The 20,248-nt window shown below is 44.9% G+C and overlaps 1 protein-coding gene across 1 annotated transcript in view; it reads right to left on the bottom strand.

Moving 5' to 3' along the window:
* Positions 1 to 20,248, bottom strand: part of LOC119179385 (uncharacterized) — a 45,397-nt gene that overhangs the window by 17,114 nt on the left and 8,035 nt on the right. Inside the window, exons 3-10 of the mRNA XM_075868727.1 lie at positions 18,395 to 18,652; positions 18,133 to 18,217; positions 17,782 to 17,940; positions 15,625 to 15,977; positions 12,417 to 12,507; positions 6,977 to 7,109; positions 5,217 to 5,585; positions 3,245 to 3,930 (exon numbers count right to left, since the gene is read on the bottom strand). Coding sequence (XP_075724842.1) covers positions 3,245 to 3,930; positions 5,217 to 5,585; positions 6,977 to 7,109; positions 12,417 to 12,507; positions 15,625 to 15,977; positions 17,782 to 17,940; positions 18,133 to 18,217; positions 18,395 to 18,652 — 2,134 coding nt within the window. The remainder of the gene's footprint in view (positions 1 to 3,244; positions 3,931 to 5,216; positions 5,586 to 6,976; positions 7,110 to 12,416; positions 12,508 to 15,624; positions 15,978 to 17,781; positions 17,941 to 18,132; positions 18,218 to 18,394; positions 18,653 to 20,248) is intronic.

Raw genomic sequence — 20,248 nt, 5'->3', positions numbered from 1 at the left:
TGGAGTGAGCTCGTTAATTCAGGTGGCAGGACGGTCGTCTGGCCCCGTTATTGGTTTTTTATTTTTCTTGGCGCACTCCAAGGAGCCGCGCCGCACTTTTGATACCAAGGGTACCGTTGTATCCATCGCCTCCTCAGAGGCACTGGGTGCCCGCGCATGCGAGCTGGTGGTTCGGATTTTAGGCCTTGCCTGGTGAGGGGAGGCCTTGAGACCAGAGGACCCTGGAGTCTCCGGCCTCAATTCGCTAGGAGGCGGAGTAGACTGAACTACTGCCGCGTTGGGGGCAGGCGCCACAGCCGACGGCTCGCTCTGCGCTGGCGGTAGGAGTGGCGAGGGTTGGTGCGGCGTTGCCCCCTGACACGCCACATCAGCATACGTAGCGCCGTAAAATGGCGACACTCTTCGTCTTGCTTCCTTGAATGTGATATTTTCTTTAATTATCAATGTGATGATTTCTTTTTCTTTTTTCCAAAATGAGCAAGACCGTGAGTATGCGGCATGATTTCCGCCACAGTTCACACAGTGTGATGGTTCTTTGCAATTGTCAGAATTGTAGCCTGACACTCCACATTGTGCACAAGTTTGGTGACCACGACAGCTTTGTGAGCCGTGGCCATACTTCTGGCATTTAAAACAACGACGTGGGTTAGGTATGTATGGTCTGATCGACGTCTTCGCGTACCCTGTTTGAATACTTTCTGGCAGATTACTGGAAGCGAACGTGAGTATTAGGTGTTTCGTTGGTGTTACCTTGTTGTCTCTTCTAATGATGATACTTTGTACATTGGTCACATTCTGACTCTTCCACCCCTCCAGAAGTTCCTCTTCGGTCAAGCCGAGCAAATCAGCATCAGATACTACTCCACGGGTTGTGTTCATAGATCTGTGTGGCGTTACAGTGATGGGAGTGTCACCAAAAGTTGAAAGATTCTGTAGCTTTTCAAACTGTTCTTTTCTCGAACTTCAAGGAGGAGGTCTCCGCTGGCCATTTTGGTAACTTCGTACCCGGCTCCAAGAGTTTGTGTGAGACATCTGGCTACTAAAAAGGGAGATACAGTTCTGGCTTGCTTGCTGCTTATCTCACTATGTATAACATGAAAATGGGGGAAGTTTTCACTTGATCGGTTGAAAAAGCCTAAGTCTTCGGTGCGTACGCGCTTTAAGGCGGTACGATCACTTAATAAGAGAAACGCTCTATGCATGCCAGTTTAATTTTCTTCAGAAGCGTTGGTGGCCACCCACCACGGAGCCCAACAAGGGGACGCTATAAGTTTGCGGATGCTAAAACCTGCAGACGCCAGCCGTACAACGCTACTATAACCCAATGCGCATAGGCCAAGGTAGGCTATTTGCACAGGGTTAACCCTAACTACCAGGAAGTTTGGAAGTAGACAGAAGAGAGTAGAAGACAGGACAGATAAAAAGTGAGAGATAAAGACGAAGATGTGGGGAGAGAGAGAAAGGAAAAGGCGACTGCCGATTTCCCCTGGGTGGGTCAGCCCAGGGGTGCCGTCTTTGTGAAGCCGGGGCCAAGGGGGTGTGTTGCCTCTGCCGGGGGGCCTTAATGGTCCAATCACCCAGCGTCAGCTCAACCTCCAAGATCCCCTTTGCCCCGGACATGACAAAGCCACGCACGGCTAGGCGTGGGAGGGAGTCAAAACTCCTTCGTTAGCTCGGGTCTGTGGTGTCGCTACACACCAAACGCCTATTTGCGCAGGCGGCCCCGCGAGCTGTAAACACCGGTCTCCTGGAGATTTTCAAAACAGCAAAGACTGGTGACGGCACATTTTCTTGTTTTACCGAGCGAGTTTTACCTCAACTCTTTCTTATCACGTGTTTTGACGGGACTTGAATGGCGTAGGCTGCCTTTCCTAGACGTTACGCCTCTGACAGTAGCCCAGTGTCGGGCCAGGGGACGCCTGTGCCCGTTTGGAAAAACCGGTGGGTACCCGGCGGCACGTGGATTTGAACCCACAACTGCGATACTAAGCAGTAGGATTTGCGAGACTAAGTAGAAGTCAGAAACCTAATGTCCAAGGTTTGTACAGCTGCCCCAATCTTTAGCTATAGTGCACAAGCGCCGACTTTCCTGTGCGTCAGCACCGCACGACGGAGTAAGTTGCAAACAGATCAAGAGAAAGTGCATGCCCAGAAAGCGCTCTCAGCTGGGCCCATCGTCTGCTTAGCTGTTCTTTCGTGAGAACGTCACCCTGCATTAACTAACTTCAGACGAAGAGGCTGCGCGTCTTGCCCGTATCTCTCACTCCGAAGATCGGCAAGCAACCCAGACAGAAAATGAAATCCGCAGATACATCCCGGTGCGTGAGATAAGCTGACAAATCTGGATCGTCTCGTGTGAGCTAATGCAGGGCGACATTGTCACGAAGGAATTCAGCCAAGCAGACGATGGGCCCAGCTGAGCGCGCCTCGTGAGCATGCGCGTACTCTCGCCCTATTTGCAACTTGACTCCGTCGTATGACGCTGATGCACAAAAAAGTCAGCGCTCGCGCACAATAGCTAGAGATCGGGGCAGCTGTACACTCAAACCTCATTATAACAAAGTTGCACCTTACACAAAAATAAGTTTGTTATGTCCAAAAATTCATTATGAAGGAATATTACTAACACTGTCTATTGCAAGACTTTTTTATTTACTTTGTTTTAATTGACATTTCGTTATGTCTGGGTTCGTTATATCAAGGTTTCAATTCATCGCATTGGAGAGGTCGTATCTATATGAGAGCCATTCAGAATGGATTCGAACAAGACACACATGCACACAGGTAGTGAAGCAGGAGGTTAGACGGGCAGATTACCCTGCGGGGATAGCATGCCCACAGCAAACACATATATCGATTAGCGAGATGCGGAAGAGGCTTTTACTTTGCAGTGGGTATAGTAAGGATAACAATGACATAAAAAGGTTCTTCGCGATTCTCAGGGAAGAAGGGTGGCCACAAGTGATACGGACACTAAAAAGAAGTGAGGGACAAAAGATAGTGCAAGCTTTTACACCACCTCGCAGTTCAAAGAGGAAGCTAGAGATATAAAGTTTTTCCAGAGAAAGTGACTGAGTACTCGCTGGCCGAAAAAAAAATATATATATAGCCTATGGTAAGAAACTTTGGTGTCCGACACTCGGATGAGTAATGGTGAGCTGTCAGTGGTGGAGCTGTTAATGAAGGTGACAAGCACAAAATTCGGACATTACAGAAACACTGTAAGTAAAGAAGCCATGTGTACCTTCACATCCTTGGCGAGCAGCTTGTTCCCGTGATTATAGAAGAACGGCCTGTGGAAGAGCATGGGCCATTGATCTTTCACCGCAGAAATACTGGGAGGGGGATCAGCGTTTATGAAGCTCCTCTGTTCCGGATACATTTCCTCCATGTAGTCAGAACAACGGCGCGCGTCGATCTCTTTTGGGCCTTTCTTCGCCTCTCGTTTTAGAAATTGAATCCTCTCGTCAACCTCTTCTGGTGGGTCCGAGTTCGTCGCAGGCTGCCAGTTAACACAGCCGTATAAATCCTTGGCGGCTCTCCTGCCGCAACTTTGCTGCAACTGCTGCGCAGTTGACACGACGGTTCTTTTTACTCTCCGACTAGCAACGTTTTCAATGAGACTTTCCAATTGTTGGAAAAAGGAGTCGTATCCTGTGCCAAGCAGTCCGCCGTCTAGGTTGCGGTCCTGAAGGGCGTCGGGAAAGGCCCGCACAACATCCATGGCTGCCTGTCGAATCAAGTTCCGCTGGGGCCTGTCACTCATTGTGGTCAGTTGTTCGGCTACACATCGGACCAGATCCCTTCTTTCTCTCTGCGGAAGTGGTCTCCTGGCCTTGAGAGCCTTTTGAACAAACTTTGGCACATATTCCAGGTGAAACGAAAAACCTTCAGCAGAATACGTTGAGCTAGTGTGCCCCCATGGAGTAGCTGGAAGAATAAAAAAAGAACAAAGAAAACAGCCTATACAGCACGAAACTAGATACGGTCATCTTGATTTCAAGTTGCGAACGAAAAAAAAAAAACAAAAAAGCAGCCACTCCTGCTCACAGCACAAATAAAAATCACGAGTCCTTATCGGGTAGAAGGTAAAGTCTTGTATCACTTCAGCTTTATTAAATCCTGCACCTTCAGAATTCCCTTATACTAGGACGGTCAATGTAGACAGCAAATCCTAGAGGTGTCTTTTCTCCTTAAATGAATACTACGCACATGACGGGTCATTTGGTGCGGCCTATAAATAAAGACTGCAGCTCAAAACGTCACGTGCATCCATAACACTTGACCAGCATATTCAAGACCGATCTCGTTGCATATCGCGCAGGTATGGCGGGAAATGACGAGCACGATCCAATCTTTGAAAGTAAAAAAATTCCGGGGCTGAGTGGGACACACAGCAGAGCCACAGCTAAAGCCGAGGGAGCAGCTTCCTAGAGCTCGTTACGAATTTACTTGAGGCAACTAACACAATTACACTTGCAAGGTATCCACTATGCGATAAATAATAACTATTGTGAAGTAACGAACTACCCACTATACCATTGTTTGTTATTCTTCGGGAAAACGAAATACCTGCTGCACGTTTGTAAGGCATTATGTGCGATTTGTTGAGGCCAGAGCCGATGATGACAAAGAGCTGTTGATGAACTTGGTAGTGGGTGGGAAGCATTAGGCCACCCACTTGTCTCACAATTTACATTGCATAAAGTACGATTCCCTGTTCATTATGATTATATATGGTAACGTAATTCTCTGCTCATTATGATACCTGTACAAGGTCTTTTCAACACTGCGTAATTTCTTGGTTACTTATCCTGTAATTGACCACTGTAATCCATTACAATTCGAGGATTGCAACCACCATCGGTTACTTATTTTTTGTGATGCGCAAGAGTCTGACAACACCACACAAATTTCGGTATATCGTAAATAATGAATGGGTGGGGAGGGCATCTTCTCATTGAAGTGATGCAGTACATGACATGCATAACATGGATATTATTTGTTATGACCTGTCCCTCATTTTCATCATACCACTTTCGGTGAATGTCCAGCAAATGTGGACAACTAGGTCGATAGACACCCACAAATTGCCGGACATTCGCTAAGCAAGTCTTGATATCGATATCAACTGCTGGCTCCAAGTTCCTCTCACAGGCTGTCGGTCGGCAAAGCCACATATGACCGCTCAGCTGGGTTTCGGCGCCTCTGCTCACCTGGCGAGATGGTTCGTCTTCTGAGGGCAAGGTAATTGGCGCGGGCCTTAAGTTGTTCACAAAAAGAGCTGTATCCTTTTCCGCGCAGTTTGCCATCCGGGCGACGATCTGCAAGGGCGTCGGGAAAAGCTTTGACGATCGCCATGGCTGCCTCTTGGAACAATTCCCGTGTGGGCCGGGGGCAGGCTTCTGTCAGTTCTTCAACTACACATCGTACCAGAGCCCTTCTTTCAGCGCGGGGAATCGGCTTCTTGTCATTGAGAGCCCTTTGAATGTACCCTGGCAAGTTTTCAAAAGGAAACGGAAGACCTTCAGGTCGTTTTTCCCTCTCGGGGGATTCTGCTGAACTACTGTGCCCCTGTAGAGAGCCTGGAAGAATAAAAAAAAGAACGGCCGATGAAACGTAAAGCTAGATATCGTAACTTTGATTTCATGTCATGAACACAAGAGGACGCCTATGACACGGCTTTGGGATGATGCAAGTTCAATCTGGTTTTTTTTTTTTCTTCTTCTTTTTGCCACGCAGGTGTTGCCACAGCAAGACTACGACATCGAAAAGCACCTGCAAGGTGACAAATTCGCTGGCCGAAAATGCAGTTTAAAGCAGTTTAAAGGATAGTTCAAAGGTAAGTGTGAACGAAATGCACAAAATGACACGGCTTCACCTGGAATCCTTTTTGCAATCATGCAGTGGAGCACATGGTCAATCGCGACGCCAGAAACCTTCCCCCCGATAAACACTGAATGGTTACCTCAAAAAATGGAAGCTCTATAAACAATCTCTTTAGAATGATACAGTTGCAAAAATAGTTTTACAATCAACTGAGACACTTTTATTTCTGACAAATCTGTAGGGATTTCCCTGTCGCTTTGTGCTCCGAACGGGTGGTTGGCGATTATCCCTTTTGTAACTCTTTTTCCCGCCAGGCAGGATTCATACTAACTCATTCGCAGCCAGTTTCTATAAAGGAGACCACATTTAAGGTATGCAGTAAGAAGGTTACAATTGTCATTCCAGTAACAAAAAAACATAAAAGAAACACTGACTCTCTCCAGCAACAAATTATAAACTGTAAGTGCATGTCCTTTGGAACAAAAAAAATTAAACTTGCAAGTTATTTCAGCACGCAAACAAAGGAAAAAACGAAATAGTAGACAGCACTCTTTATGTCTACTCTGTCCGTCTTTTCCTATGTTATGGCGCTAAGAAAGCTTGCCAGTATGACTATCCATCAACTAGACCAAGCTCCCATTCTTGCAAATGACATTTGAAACTTGTGTGCTTCAGCAACAAAAAGAAAACAGCCATAAACTGGGGGTAAAATACATGGCCTCCACTATTCATGCAGGCATCCAAACAAATAAGCTAATAGTGCAGCAAAGCGACGCACACTATGCGACGGTCCTGTTGCCTATCACCACGAAAGCTCCGGAACTAGTAGTTTCACTCAAAAATGTACTCTCTTTGTTGATGCTTGCACGTGCTATCCACTGCTTACTGAAATTGTACTACTACCTTGCTTAATCAACATGCGGAGCTCGAGGCTTGAAGTCGGTGAAACATATGACAACACATATCATTTTGTGGTCCCTTTCGAGCTTGAGATGCCCGTCGTGAATTACGCTGCCTGCCACCCAAAGTTGAAATCACGTAAGATACACATAAACTACAATAATAAAATACTAACAATGCATTTGCATAATTAAAAGGCACTCCAAGTCTCAAAACTTCCGAAAAGACAGAAAATGCAGGACGGCACCTCGATGAGCAGCGAAAGGTGGAACTGCCAGAGGCGCTCCAGCGCTAGCTACACGTCTTGTGTTACGGGAGAGCTTGTTCACATTTGCTTCGGGAGTTCTTTTTTCCAGCTCCATGCGGTCCTTCGAAATCACCTGTATTCAAAATGATTAAACAAGAATATAACAATAGCCCTACGCATGCAGTGCTGTCACTACGTACAGTCTGAATCAAACCTGTCCAGAGTGGCCAGTCGACCGCCATTTTTCGCAAAAACATGCTGGGATAGATGCAGTAATTACATTAAGCATAGTCATACAGTCGAACCCCGCTACAACGAAAGTGAAGGGGTGCGGGAAAAGCTTCATTGAAGCGAAAATTTCGTTGTAGTGAAAAAAAATATATATATATAGCTGATCTGAGCTAGCAAAACAAAGGAACGTTTATTCTCAAAATTCAAAAAACGTCTGCTGCTTCCTATTCTTTCCCAGCAGCGTCACGACGTGATTCTAACCCATGCGTAGCGAGGCCGTGGTGAAAAGCACGCTGAAACAACGCCTCATCCCCCTTTCGTGAACGAACCAAACAGTTGCATTTACACGTTACAGTTGCATTAACACGTTAATACCAGCAGCTGTCCGCCGTCAAAAGTATCCGACAATGCCGAGGTGGAGGCAGGGTATCGTGGAGCGGCCACTTTTGCATTATTCTATGCCGTTCTTATCATCCATCATTCGCGGCTGACTGATTTTGTTGATAATGCGGACAAACAGCAGCTCTGATTAGTTACCACACTTGCCAAGCGCGAAGAAAATGATAAGCATCGGAATCAGAAAAGGCATTGTACCGCGGTTGCACCCAGCAGCTGCGAGAAGGAAACCGTGAACTGAGCGACTGAGCTTCAGCTTAAGGGGGGACGTGGCAATGGGAATAGTAAATTTGGTCAAAATGCTCAGTTTTTCAATTAATTTTTTTCTATAATCCTGAGACCATGTTTTACATCATAGTGTGACTTTAGACCAAAATAAGTGGTAGAAGTTGAGAAACAAGCATTTTACTGGTGGGCTGTCATCAAAAGCTATGTGAAAATTGGGCATGAAAAATGCAAACTTGGAGCTTTCCCTTGGCACAGTGCCACCATATTGGCATCATCATAAAGAGGACAGAGTGGAGCTCAAGATAGAATCAATACTGCATTTCTCCAATGAAAAATAAAGCCAGCTTCTTTCCGACTTCCATTATATCAGCTTCTAGCTCCAATTTCTTTGAGCTCCATTTTCCCAGCTTTCATTTTTTGAGCACTTGTTGTCGGTCATCCCTATGCCATTTCACAGCAAATTAAGCTACAGCGATTCCGTTTTCTGCACTTAGATTGTGAGACACTGGTGAGTGCCGTAAAGCAGTCCATATTTGTGAGCACATCGTATAGACTTTTGTAATTGGTTTTTTGTAAAAGTTGTTGGTAAGACAATATGTCCAGAACATTTCAAAAAAAATTTTAGTATGTTTATTTAAATATTAAAAATAAACCAATAGCATTGCGGCACAAAATAGACCTTTGTGAATATTCTTATGCGAAAATTTTGATGAACTTGTGTCTAATTAGCTAATTATTGTGGGATGACAATGAGAGCCTATCAAGTGTTGTAACTCAAAAGTTATATTAGATAGCTCAAAACCGATTTCAGTTATGATATCAGCACAACAAGTGACATCTGCATGCCAAATATCAATCCTGTGGCTACATAAATAACAAAGATAATTTTCATTGCCATGTTCCCCATTAAGATCGTCTGCGGCTCAAAAGCACGAGTGGCAAAAGCAGGGCAGTCCCACTGCCATCACTATCGAGCAATGGCGGCATCTACGCTTGCTGAACAGCGGCGGTTCCTGGTGGTGCCAACGCGTGTTTTAGACTTCGTTGATGCATTTTCAAGCTCTGAAAATGCATAGAAATTTTAAAGATAGGGTTTACCACATAGAAATAAGTATCTGAGCCTGGAATTGCATTGTTAAATTTCATTGAAGCGGGATAATCGAAGAAAAAGTGTTCGTTGTGGCGAAAATATTTATGCATTGACTCTTATGGACTGCTGGCAGGGAATCGTGAATTTTTCGTTGTAGCGCAAATTTCGTTGAAGCAGCGTTCGTTGTAGCGGAGTTCGACTGTACTGCACTTTAGGCCCTTGTGCTGTAATTAAAGCACAAACGGAAGCTTGTACGCAACGCGAGGTAGCAGCTATGAATAGCACCAGTGTTCGCAGCCCCACATTTGACTACTACAGACAAGTACGATTTAAGGATGCGCTCAGTAGTTCAGTGTTTTGGAACTGTTGTGATAGAGAGGCACGAAATGCTACTGTTGTCTTCCAAGCCTCAGGTGGTTTCAATTTTCATTCCAATCAAAGAACTAAACTGATTGAGTATTAGCGCAACAATACTTGACATGACTAAGAATACGAAGTATACTGCATGACGTAATTAATCATGGCGAATGCACCCACAAGCACAAGTGTCAAACTTTACACCGTAATATCTTGAACTACGGCATCAAACAGTAAGAATATCCAACAAAACAGAACACATGCAGCCAAAATTTAAACAAAACTCCCGACGTCAAGAAAGTGCTGCTAACGACAGGCAGCAGCGAATTTTCCGTAAGGCGGGCGCTTTCCCACAAGGCACAGTAGCCCCACCTGTCTGAGGTGCCGTCGGCTTTACATAGGTGCAGCGGAACTAATGTAACCACAATCGTTGTTGTGTTTCTAGCCCCGAAATTCCGATATGACTGCAAGGGACACCTCAGTGGGACATTCTAGAAATTTAACCCAGCTGCAGTTCTTTAGCGTGCCCCTAAATCCAAGCACACGAGCCTCTAACATTTCACCTCACTTAAAATGCGACTGCTGCGGCAAGAATCCAATCATGCTATGTTTAGGATAGCAGTCAAGCACCATAACCAGAGGACCATTGTAGCAGATAGGCGTTGTTGAATGTCGCACAGAAACTTCCACAGTAAATTACAGATGGAGTCACCCTGGGCAGTGTGGTAGGCCTGCTTGCTGTTCAATATTGCCTGCCCTCATTATAGTGACAACAGCGCAACCAGGGGGAAGAAACACAGAAGAACGCATAACTTACAACTGGGTTTAATTTCCAAAAGAAAGCAGCATATAGAAAAATTAACATGAACAAAAGATTGCAAACCAATATTTTCAAAAAACTACAATCGGGAATCCGCCAACGTCACTTTCGGCGGTCACGCGCGCGGGACGAAAATCAAACTTTTTTTTCCATCAAGAAAATGGACAAGATGCTGGCGCAGCTACTGCCGAGTCTCCCGTTTTCAGCTGCCTCAATTATAACGCGCATTGAGAACCACGTCATTCCACAACTCATCACCTCCCGATTACGGATTTGCGTCCAGGAGCGTCACACGTGCTGCAACGAAGGGCTAAGTGCCCGCTGTTTACTTGGTGAACGTTATTAGTACTGTGTTTGCGCAACCAGTCCTTCATGCAAGCTGACTCTTCATCACAGTTTTCGGCAAATATTGGTTTGCAAGCTTTTGTTCACGTGTTGTTTCTATTTATATTCCGCTTCGTTCCGGACAAAAACTTCAGCTGTGAGTTTAACGATCGTCAGTGTTTCTTCCCATCCCTTGTCCCTTGTTGCGCGGTTGTCCACATATTAGACCACCAACTAGACCAAAGATTTATACTCTTATGTCTACCCTCATTTATTGCAAGTGTGACAGGTGTAAAATAAAAACAACCAGTCAGCTGTCAGGACTAACGATTAAAGAGAAACCATAGGCATGGATACCTTAAAGGTAATGTTTGCCACTAATAATCTGCCAGAACTATCTGTGTATACCGGGCAATCAGACATCACAGACATCTTGAGGTTTCAATATTGGTGTCAGGGGTGCTTAACGGAAGCCCACCTCACAGCCTTTGTGAGTGATCTAATAAATAAAAACATTCTGTCTGTACCTTAAAAAAAACAAGTCTTCTGACATTCCCGTAAGTTTCTTCCGTATTTGATGAAATGGCCAGCGTCGATAAACATTGCAGAGGTTTAATCCATATGTGAAACAGGAATTTTATAACATGAAGCCAATGATGTCCAGCTTGCTTTCATCCTGCACTATAGTGCTACTACTCCACAATGCCATTTTAACCTACAATGTAAACGGTAAAAGTGAAAAGATGACAGACAGAAAAGCCAACTTTCACTTGTACTTTTTTGATCAATTGTTTTTTCCCTTTATGTTCAGAAAAAGTACTGTTATCAGTGTACGTCCTTGTTTCAACTACATGTGGCCCTTTTAAGGAAAAAGAAATAACTGAGTTGATTTGGAAAGTCTTTTAAAAAAATGAAAACCAGTTTAGCAGCACATTTTCCAGGCTCTATAGCAATTCATTTTTCATTTGAAATAAAAATAAGAAAAGCTAACCCAGTTACACCCCAAGTGAAAGCTGTATGAACTGCGGAGCACTGATTGGCCTGTGTTTTTTATCTGCTATTTTCATGTCATTATAAAACATCTTATATCCTTTTCTGTTTTATAGTCTCCTTTCTACTGTTTATCTACTCTTTTTTGCTCCGAGCGTGGTTTGTCTCGCTCTTGCTACTGGGGTTTCACTTCCACTTCTCTCTCCTGTATACCCGCATCAACATTGGCATTGCACAGTCCCTTAGCTGGCTTGGACAGACCTACTTCAACGCTGGTGTTCGTAGGCTGGCGTGCTTGCGTTCCAAACACGCTTCCTGCTCGTTTATGTGTATCAGGCAAGGGACCTGTGTGAGGCCAATGCCAGAATGTGGGACCTTGTGATGCCGACGAAAGATGTGAGACAAGAAGAGGGTGGTCTCTGAAACCGCTCGGCAGTCAACATAATTCTGTCGTGAACTTACTTACAGCGCAACACCAGAAAAAATACAGGACAGGGAAGGAGTAAAAGAGAAAGAAAAGACAGCGCCGTCTTTCTTTCTCTTTTCCTTTTTCCCTGTCCTGTATTTTTTCTGGTGTTGCGCTGTAAGTAAGTTTACGATGGATCCTAACCAACTGGCCCAACTTACCGTCTTACTACAACATAATTCTGCATGGCCCCGCCGCGGTGGTCTAGTGGCCAAGGTACTCGGCTGCTGACCCGCAGGTCGCGGGTTCGAATCCCGGCTGCGGCGGCTGCATTTCCGATGGAGGCGGAAATGTTGTAGGCCCATGTGCTGAGATTTGGGTGCACGTTAAAGAACCCCAAGTGGTCGAAATTTCCGGAGTCCTCCACTACGGCGTCTCTCATAATCATGAGGTGGTTTTGGGACGTTAAACCCCACATATCAATCAATAATTCTGGATGTAAAGGGCCTTCTGAAGTCCACACAGAAATCTCAATCTATTCCAAAAATTGACACAACTGTTCTGTTAATCAATTTAACTGTAATAAAAAGCTTTTTACCTTTCCCGTTCTTTCCTTGCCATTTGACGCATGTGCATTTTTCTGAGGGACGCTGCCCACAGCTTCTTTGATCTGCTCCATTTTTGAGTGGCTACATAAAATAAACAAACACACCAACAATGCAGTTCACCAACTGTAGCACTTTATGCACTGACGCAATGCATAAACTACAAAAAAAGCGGTAATAAAGGGCTATGCAAATTTTAACTCGTGGTAATCAGTTATAGAGACTTGGTTAAAGCTCTATACAATGAGCTTTAGGATAATGAAATTCTCAATTTAGCGAAGAAGTTGACTCCTTACAACTTTGCGTCCATGGAACACCATTTTTAGTCTATACATTGAAGCTTGTTTATCAGAGAGCTCAAAATAACAAAGTTTCACTGCTACTTCAAGGCAATACAAGACACTAAACCAAACCATTAGCTGGAGCCAGTGGTTATAGTTTAGCACTGCTCAGGCTTTTGGTGAACGCATTTTTCCGATGGCAGTGCCCTGAGGAGCAGCCTCTCCTAACAGCAGTTAGGAGAGGCTGCTCCTCAGTCATGGTTCTTAGGTGAAAACTACCACGCATTCGTTGGTCTGGTGACGGCAGCAGATACTTTTCAGTGGGACTAAAGCCCCTGAAACTTTTGCAACCGAGAAAATTTTGAGGCTGGTTGAGCATTTTGACACAGCGTGGCACAATTTCATGGTTTTGGCACAGCTCGACGCACAAATGAGGAATCGTATCAAATATGCGAAAGTGACGCAGCTGTTGCACCCCTGAAGGTGTCTGAAAACTAGTGTAATGGTGGGCCACAAAATGTCTCACTATTGTATGCAACTACTTGGCCTGCTAGTTTTGCAAAAAACCTGTATCATCAAGTCTTGCTGTGAATCATTGCAAATGACAAGTGAGACTAAACGTTAGGATCACAGTAAACAGCGAACCCTCCGAAAGATAAATAAACCTCGTCGATCCTGCCAGGTGAGTTTTCAAGGCGCAGCAATTATGACTCATGAAAACTAGCCGAAAAATCAGAGGCAGCAGCTCCGAAGGCTTGAGGCGGTGTTACAGCTTCAGTACCATTTACATGCCAATGCTTGTACGAAGCAGGGACAAATGCACAGACGGTAGGCACTGGCGCTATAATGTCTTCAACACATCAACATTTATATCAGTACGCACTGTGAAAGCGCACATGCATCTCCGAGGCCAGTAACCTCCAGCAAAGACAATGCTATGCATCTCAGTCAGGCCCGTAGCTTGTGAAGAAGTACTCCACAGCCCGTAGCTTGAAGCTGGCCATGTAGCCCACATTTCCACTCATCGCCCACAGCAAAACACAAGACAGGCTAAAACAAACTGACTGACAATGCTACCGTGGAGCGGGAATGGCTGGCAGAAAAAATATAGCAGGGCTAAAACTCGCACTGATGTCTAGCATCATTCCAATTATCATTCTTACAGAGCCTAAAGAATTCCACCACTTCAGTGGTAGAGATTGCTATAGAAAAATGGTGCTATCTTCTGCAGCCCTCAACATTAGCTGTCCGTTTCTTCATCTTCAAATTTCTCCGCATGCTACAGCCACCGGCCCCTTACTGTTTCATGTTTGCGGCAAGCGACTGTTGGCCAGCAAAGGCAGTTCCGCAATCTTCACTGGCTGTGTGCATGTGCACTGCAATGTCTCTACACTCGCAACGTTTGTGAATCCTGCTGCGATCTACAAATACTCCAAAAAAGAGGTACGAAAAGAGAGCAACGTGGCGTGCACAGAGAGAAAGAAAAACAAAGCGCGCGTGATAGCGGGCAGAGGGTGTAGGGGGAAGCATCCCGAGGCGGGGCTGGCATAATTTTAAAAGGGAAGACGAAAACAACAGTAAGGTGAGAAGGTGCCATGCATAGGTAAGCAGGACTGCCACTGACGAAAGTAAGGGATGCGCTTGATTCGCGAGAGAAAAAAAAAAACGATCAAAATTCTTATGACTAAAGCCGGGGGTACAATCATTATCCGAATGCACTCATCATGCAAGTAAGTACCGTATAAGATATTTTATGTACTGAATGACCTCTATAAAAAACTCTTTTGTGGTGCCCTTCAATTTCAACGTATATGGGTTCGACCGTAGCACCTAAGGATAATAAATGAAAGCCAAGCCTACTTGATCTAGCAATGTAATAGTGTAGCTATTGCCAAACGCAACTTAAAGGGACATTAAAGTCAAGTAACAATTTACGTCAAACTGAAAGCTCAATGTATGACGTCTAAAACGACAATATTATCAACAGCAGTGCCTTGCCTACCGAGAAATTATGGTAAATGCATGAGAACACATGCATTACGCGTAGGACATCCGCAAAATGATCTTAATGACATGAGAAGTATCACCTACAATTAATCACTAGTAATCGAAAAAGCTGCATTAAATGAGGAATCGTCTGTGCATCAAGAGACGTAATAAAATGCTGCTTGTTCGTTTCTGTTTGATTCATGGAAAAAGAACTGCTGGACATTACTATGGGGAATGGTGCGAGTGGTTCAAAAATTCAATTTACGCCTAATTAAACTAAACAGGTCGGCCACCTAGCGGGGCCCAGTTAAAGCAAGCACGTCTGCCGTCTAAAGCAAGCACGGCAGGAAATTGTTCAATGGCCGTTTTTGCTGCTGTTGCTCCTGCTACCTTTGTTCTGCGCCTACTGGTGTCGCCGGCCACGCAGTTAAGCCGGGCAACTTTGTGCACGGCAACAGCGACGTGCGACGTCTTCTTTGAGGCGGGTAATTAGAAGTGCGCCAACCCGATGCGGACTGCTAAAACGTGATTTTATTTGCACTTCTTTGGCACAAAAGTAACACTACGAGGTTTTTGGCCTGCTATTTCAACAATCAACATCGACTTAATTGTTGCCTTTAGTGTCCCTTTATGAAACCAAGAGAGGCCCCACTCATATACTGAAACACACGAAGCTTTTTCCTGTGCAGCTAAAGTAATTGTCCGGCTAATGCACTCGATAGTGCTTCCTGACCACAGGGTTGCCGACCTAAAGACATCAGTCTAGAACACGAGTTAAATGGCGCGCACTTGTGCGCGTCGGCCTTTGTCGTGAAAATACCACTGCCTTCTAAAGTTGTAACTGACTACAGTTAATGAAAAAGAAAACAAGATTGTAATATGAAAACAATGATTAATCTAAGAAGTGGAAATGACTTATTTTGAACGGTACCTTGCTTCCTCTGCTGATTCATCAGCGCTTTCACTTTCGTCCAAAGTAGCTCGACCTTCTAGCTGTGTCATCAGTGCCTCCGAAGCCTTTTCATCGGTGCACAATCCGAGCAGGCTGGACACAGTGACGTTCTCCGGAGAGGCATCGGAGTCGTCCGGACAATCTATCAATTCCTCATCATCCTCGAAGGGTTCACTCATCTCCACACATCCGGTCAGGTCGGACACAGACGCTGCTGCTGCGTCACCGGCTTTAACGGCATCAGCAGACGTGTTCATGAACTCGCTGAGGTGTTCCTCCTGCGCTGACTTGCCCTCGCAGCTGGATGCATTGGTTGATGAACTCGGCGTTGTCTTGTGGTTGGCGAGCAGGAAAAGCACAGAAATGGCATAAGCTCAATATGCATGCTGCAGCTTGCGTGGAAGTATAGAGCGGATGCTACTACTTCAAAGCTCTAGTTTTGTACCAGTCCTAGTGAGTAACTACCATCCGATACAACTTAACAAGTCCAAACAGGCCTTGCTCAAATGACCGAATCATGGCAACTGATCGCCTCCACGGCTAAACAAATAGTGCCACTCATGCACTCAAGAAGGACATAGTTACCAGTCCTTCATCCAGCTGATGATGTCAGTCTGCTGTGGACACCCAATGGTGCAGGCTCGCAATGCATCCACTTTGGGGAGAAAATCTAAAGTTATATCAGAAAATAGCAGCCAATAATGCATAGCTAGAGGTATCCAGTTCCTTCTTCAATAAAGTAGCTTTTAACTGCCACCCAATACTTCTATAGTTCGGTCTACCTTTGTAGGTTCGGCAATATTTCAACACAATGATATAAGAGCTGGTTGTGGTATACTGATACAGCCGACAAAGCAATAGTATAAAACAAATTTTTACGAATTGAAGCTAGTTACTCACTGAAAAAGAGTGGGACATACATGCCCCACCGATTCGTAAGAGTGTTCACAAATGGGAAAATACTGTCCCATTGGCTCATAAAGGCACATTCTCACTATTGCATTAATGGTTACTTGGGACGATACGGCCAAAGAAAGTGGCCCAAAGCATCACTTCTTAAGTTGTTCTGAGGAATATCGCTTCTCAAGTTGCTCTGGGGAAAGTTGTGTGGACCTCATTCCAGTAGTAGACCACCAGCTGCACCTGCACCTCTTATGAGCCTTCATAGCACTCTGTTCGGTTCCTGTAAAGCTTACATCACTGCATACACCAACCCCCGCCCCCTTTTCATCCATTTGACTGTCCTTGCTTTGGCTGTTGAAACTGCCTCATCCAACTCTTGTGTTTGAACAAGTGCCTTCTTTTTCAAATTATATACGTTTAATAATTAGAAAAAAAATATTTCCATACGTCACTATCCCCACCAACGCTAAGGGATATGCGTGGCAATTTCGCAAGGGATTTCATTGCGATGCATTCATCGGTGAGGTTATTGCACAAATTTACGAAACGATGGGATGACTGAAAGCTGTAATCAACTCTGAAAAACTAGATAACGAGAAAATCATCCAGCATTTTCATTGGTCATTTCTTTCCATCTGAAAAAAAGAAAGATTCGCAATCTATCATAAAGAAGTGATTGCAATTCGACACCTTTGTTAAACTACTTCCACTCGTTGTGAGTGTACTAAAAAAAATTTTTTTCGAGGTTACGAAAGCTTAGGGACTTATTTTTGCACTAATTGCAACGGGAGATGTAGGAGAAGTGAGACGTATGTGTCTGACTGTGGCACAAAGGGTTAAGAGACTTGTAACAATGATACTGGTGCTTGTTACACAGTGATGTAAACATTACGGTGATCAAAGGAGACCTAGAAAATAATGACTCCTTATTAAAAATAACAATAACACAGATAAGTAAACTGATTCCATAAATGGAATACTATGGCCTGAATCTAAATCAGGATAATATACATGGTGTACATTCGCAACAATTCAGTCACTGTTCTTCCAATGACAAAAGAAAAAAAAATCGCTTTACATAGTCAGCAGTAACTGTAACAAGCTGCTTCGTTACAGAAAATCAGTTCGTCTAAATCTTACGTAGCTGTAGCACGGTTACTTTTCTGCTCCCCGTAACTCGAGCTCCAACACTGTTACGTTTTCACTCATGACTTCACCGCTTCGAGTACTCACCACATGCAGTGCGCGCGCGTAAATGCACTTGTCATTAGCTTCGGGCAGCAACAGGTTGGTTCCGGACGTTTCCTGCGCTTTTACTGCAGCAGCTGAAGCCCCTGTGAGGTTCTCGCGTTCACTTCTGAACCGGCTCCTCAAGGCGATCAACCAGTGGCGCTGTGAAGCGAGACAGAACAGACAGACGACGGTGTTTTATATAGAAACAACCTTCACGTAGCTGCTCATTCGGTGTCGTCCTCAGAACTTGACAAAACTTGGTAGCACGAGTAGGAACTAGCAGTTTTGAAATGTGCAGGGTTTTCGTAAAGTCATGCTGCCTGATATAACTGCGTGAAAGCATCAACTTACCCTGCTGTACCTTCCTTCCATCACGCGCGGATACTTTGCCACTAGCAAGTCAAGTACTTTGTTGTACTGCCTCAGTGTAGGGTGTCTGCAAAATGAAATTATAAACTATGTGCAATGCATGGCAGCAATAATCCTTTGAGCAAGCACTACTTGATCCATAAGCCACATAAGTCCCTCAAGTTGAACCTAGACAAAGAATATTACATGCCACGCTAAGATACTTATACCGAAGTCAAACGCAGAAAAACAGCGCAACACTCACGGATTCACACTGTGGAGCGCCTTGAACAGAACTGAGATCATGTGCGTCTTGACTTGTGCAGTGACTGGGCGCTTGCTCTTCAAAAAAGCGTCGCAATGTATGCCGAAGGATTGAGGCAGTGCGAACTTGAGACAGTCGCTGCTCTCGTGCACTGACGTGTGTTTCGTCGGAGCGTCGTCGACTTGCATTTCGTCACTGTCGCTCGCCTGCCCGCAGGACAGAAATGAACACGGTGCATCTTCGATTCGTGCGAGGATCCTGCATTAAATGACAGGCGAGCGAGTCAACAACGCACAAAAAGAGTGCACGCTCAGAACTCGACGACCATCAAAAGCAGTAAGTTCTTGAGCGGAAAGAAGCTTTCAGACTACAGACAAACACTGTCTGTGCATTTCAGACGACAGAGCTTTTGAACTGTTTTTAGAATTAATACAAACGAAAACTTTTGTTCCCTAGGTTTTCAGTCCCGCAGATGGCTTGTGTAATCTCAATTTTGGAACGGCTTTTATTCCTTGTCACCATGCACCTACTAATCACAGCTCAAGCAGCACATGGTTGCTTGGACAGGCAAGCATACAATGCACAGACACAAGGAGAACCAAATAAGTGAGAGAGCTCGTTCTCCCACAACTCTTTCCATACATGTTCTACATGAGTGGCATTCAATGACACAAGTTCCTTTTAACTTGGCCTATCAATATGTTTTCAGCAATCAGAATAAAAATTTTCTGTGAACGATACGAAGCTTGAGCAGGGATGTGATAGCTGCACTGACTGTGCCACACTGCTCCGAAAGAAGAATCCTGCGATACCCTGCTACATTTTTGCCATTCCAGACCAAACATGGTGTTTTCGTATTTTAAAAACGAAACAAAGTTGAAACAGGAGATATATTTTATCCTCATGACACACATTAAGCTACAGTGGCTGTAACTATGCGTAGATCAAGAAAAAATGCGCACACTTGTGCAGAGCTGGTCAGACTACATATCTATTACAACATAGACCACTTACCGTAATTACTCGAATCTAACGCGCACCTTTTTTCCGATTAGGCGAGTTCATAAATCGCATGCGCGTTAAAATCGAGTACGAAAAAAAAGATGAATACGATCATTCCCTTGCCATCGGCATTTTTAAAATGGCCGCCCCCTACGTGCGTCGGCATGGCGCGGTGGCCATTTCTGCCTATGTGTTTCCCATGTGCAGCACTTTGTACGTGTACTGTGGAGTTCGTCATCTTGTAGTGCATTAGCATCGACGGCATGGAAGGGCCGACTCCAAAAACTCGAGTGCACCACGATGCCGCTTTTAAAATAAAAGTCATCGCGTGTGCAGAAACGGACGGAAATCGGGCCGCATCGCGGTCGTTCGGAGTTCCGGAAACGTGCGTGCGGGACTGGCGGAAACAAAAGCAGAAGATTGTGTAGGTGTTCTGTGAGATTGTCGACAGAAAAGCTTCACGCAAAGGCTTTAGTAGACCACAGCAGGATCGGTTTCCGCAAATTGAAGAGCTGCTCGGCGAGTATGTGCTTGAGCAGCGAGCAGCCCGTGACGACAGAACTGCTCCAAGTGCGGGCTATGCAGTTAGCCTTAGAAAAAGGGCTAATGCGGAGCCAGTTAAAAGCGAGCAGGTGCTGGCTAACTAACTTTATGAAGAGGAAAGGCTTTTCCCTCCGAAAGCGAACGGGCATATGTGAAAAGTTTCTGGAGGAGTACGATGAAAAGCTTCACAGTTTTCAGGGGTTCGTCCTAAACTTGCGGCACAACAACGGCTACCTGCTTGGGCAAATCGGGAATGCCGATCAGACGTCTTTTTACTTCGACATGCCTGGCACCACAACCATCGAGAAG

This window comes from Rhipicephalus microplus, chromosome 7 (assembly GCF_043290135.1).
Source record: "Rhipicephalus microplus isolate Deutch F79 chromosome 7, USDA_Rmic, whole genome shotgun sequence".
In the NCBI taxonomy this organism is placed as follows: Eukaryota; Metazoa; Arthropoda; class Arachnida; order Ixodida; family Ixodidae; genus Rhipicephalus; species Rhipicephalus microplus.
Note: the sequence above shows the minus strand (reverse complement) of the source record. Positions and strands in the feature narration are given on the sequence as shown.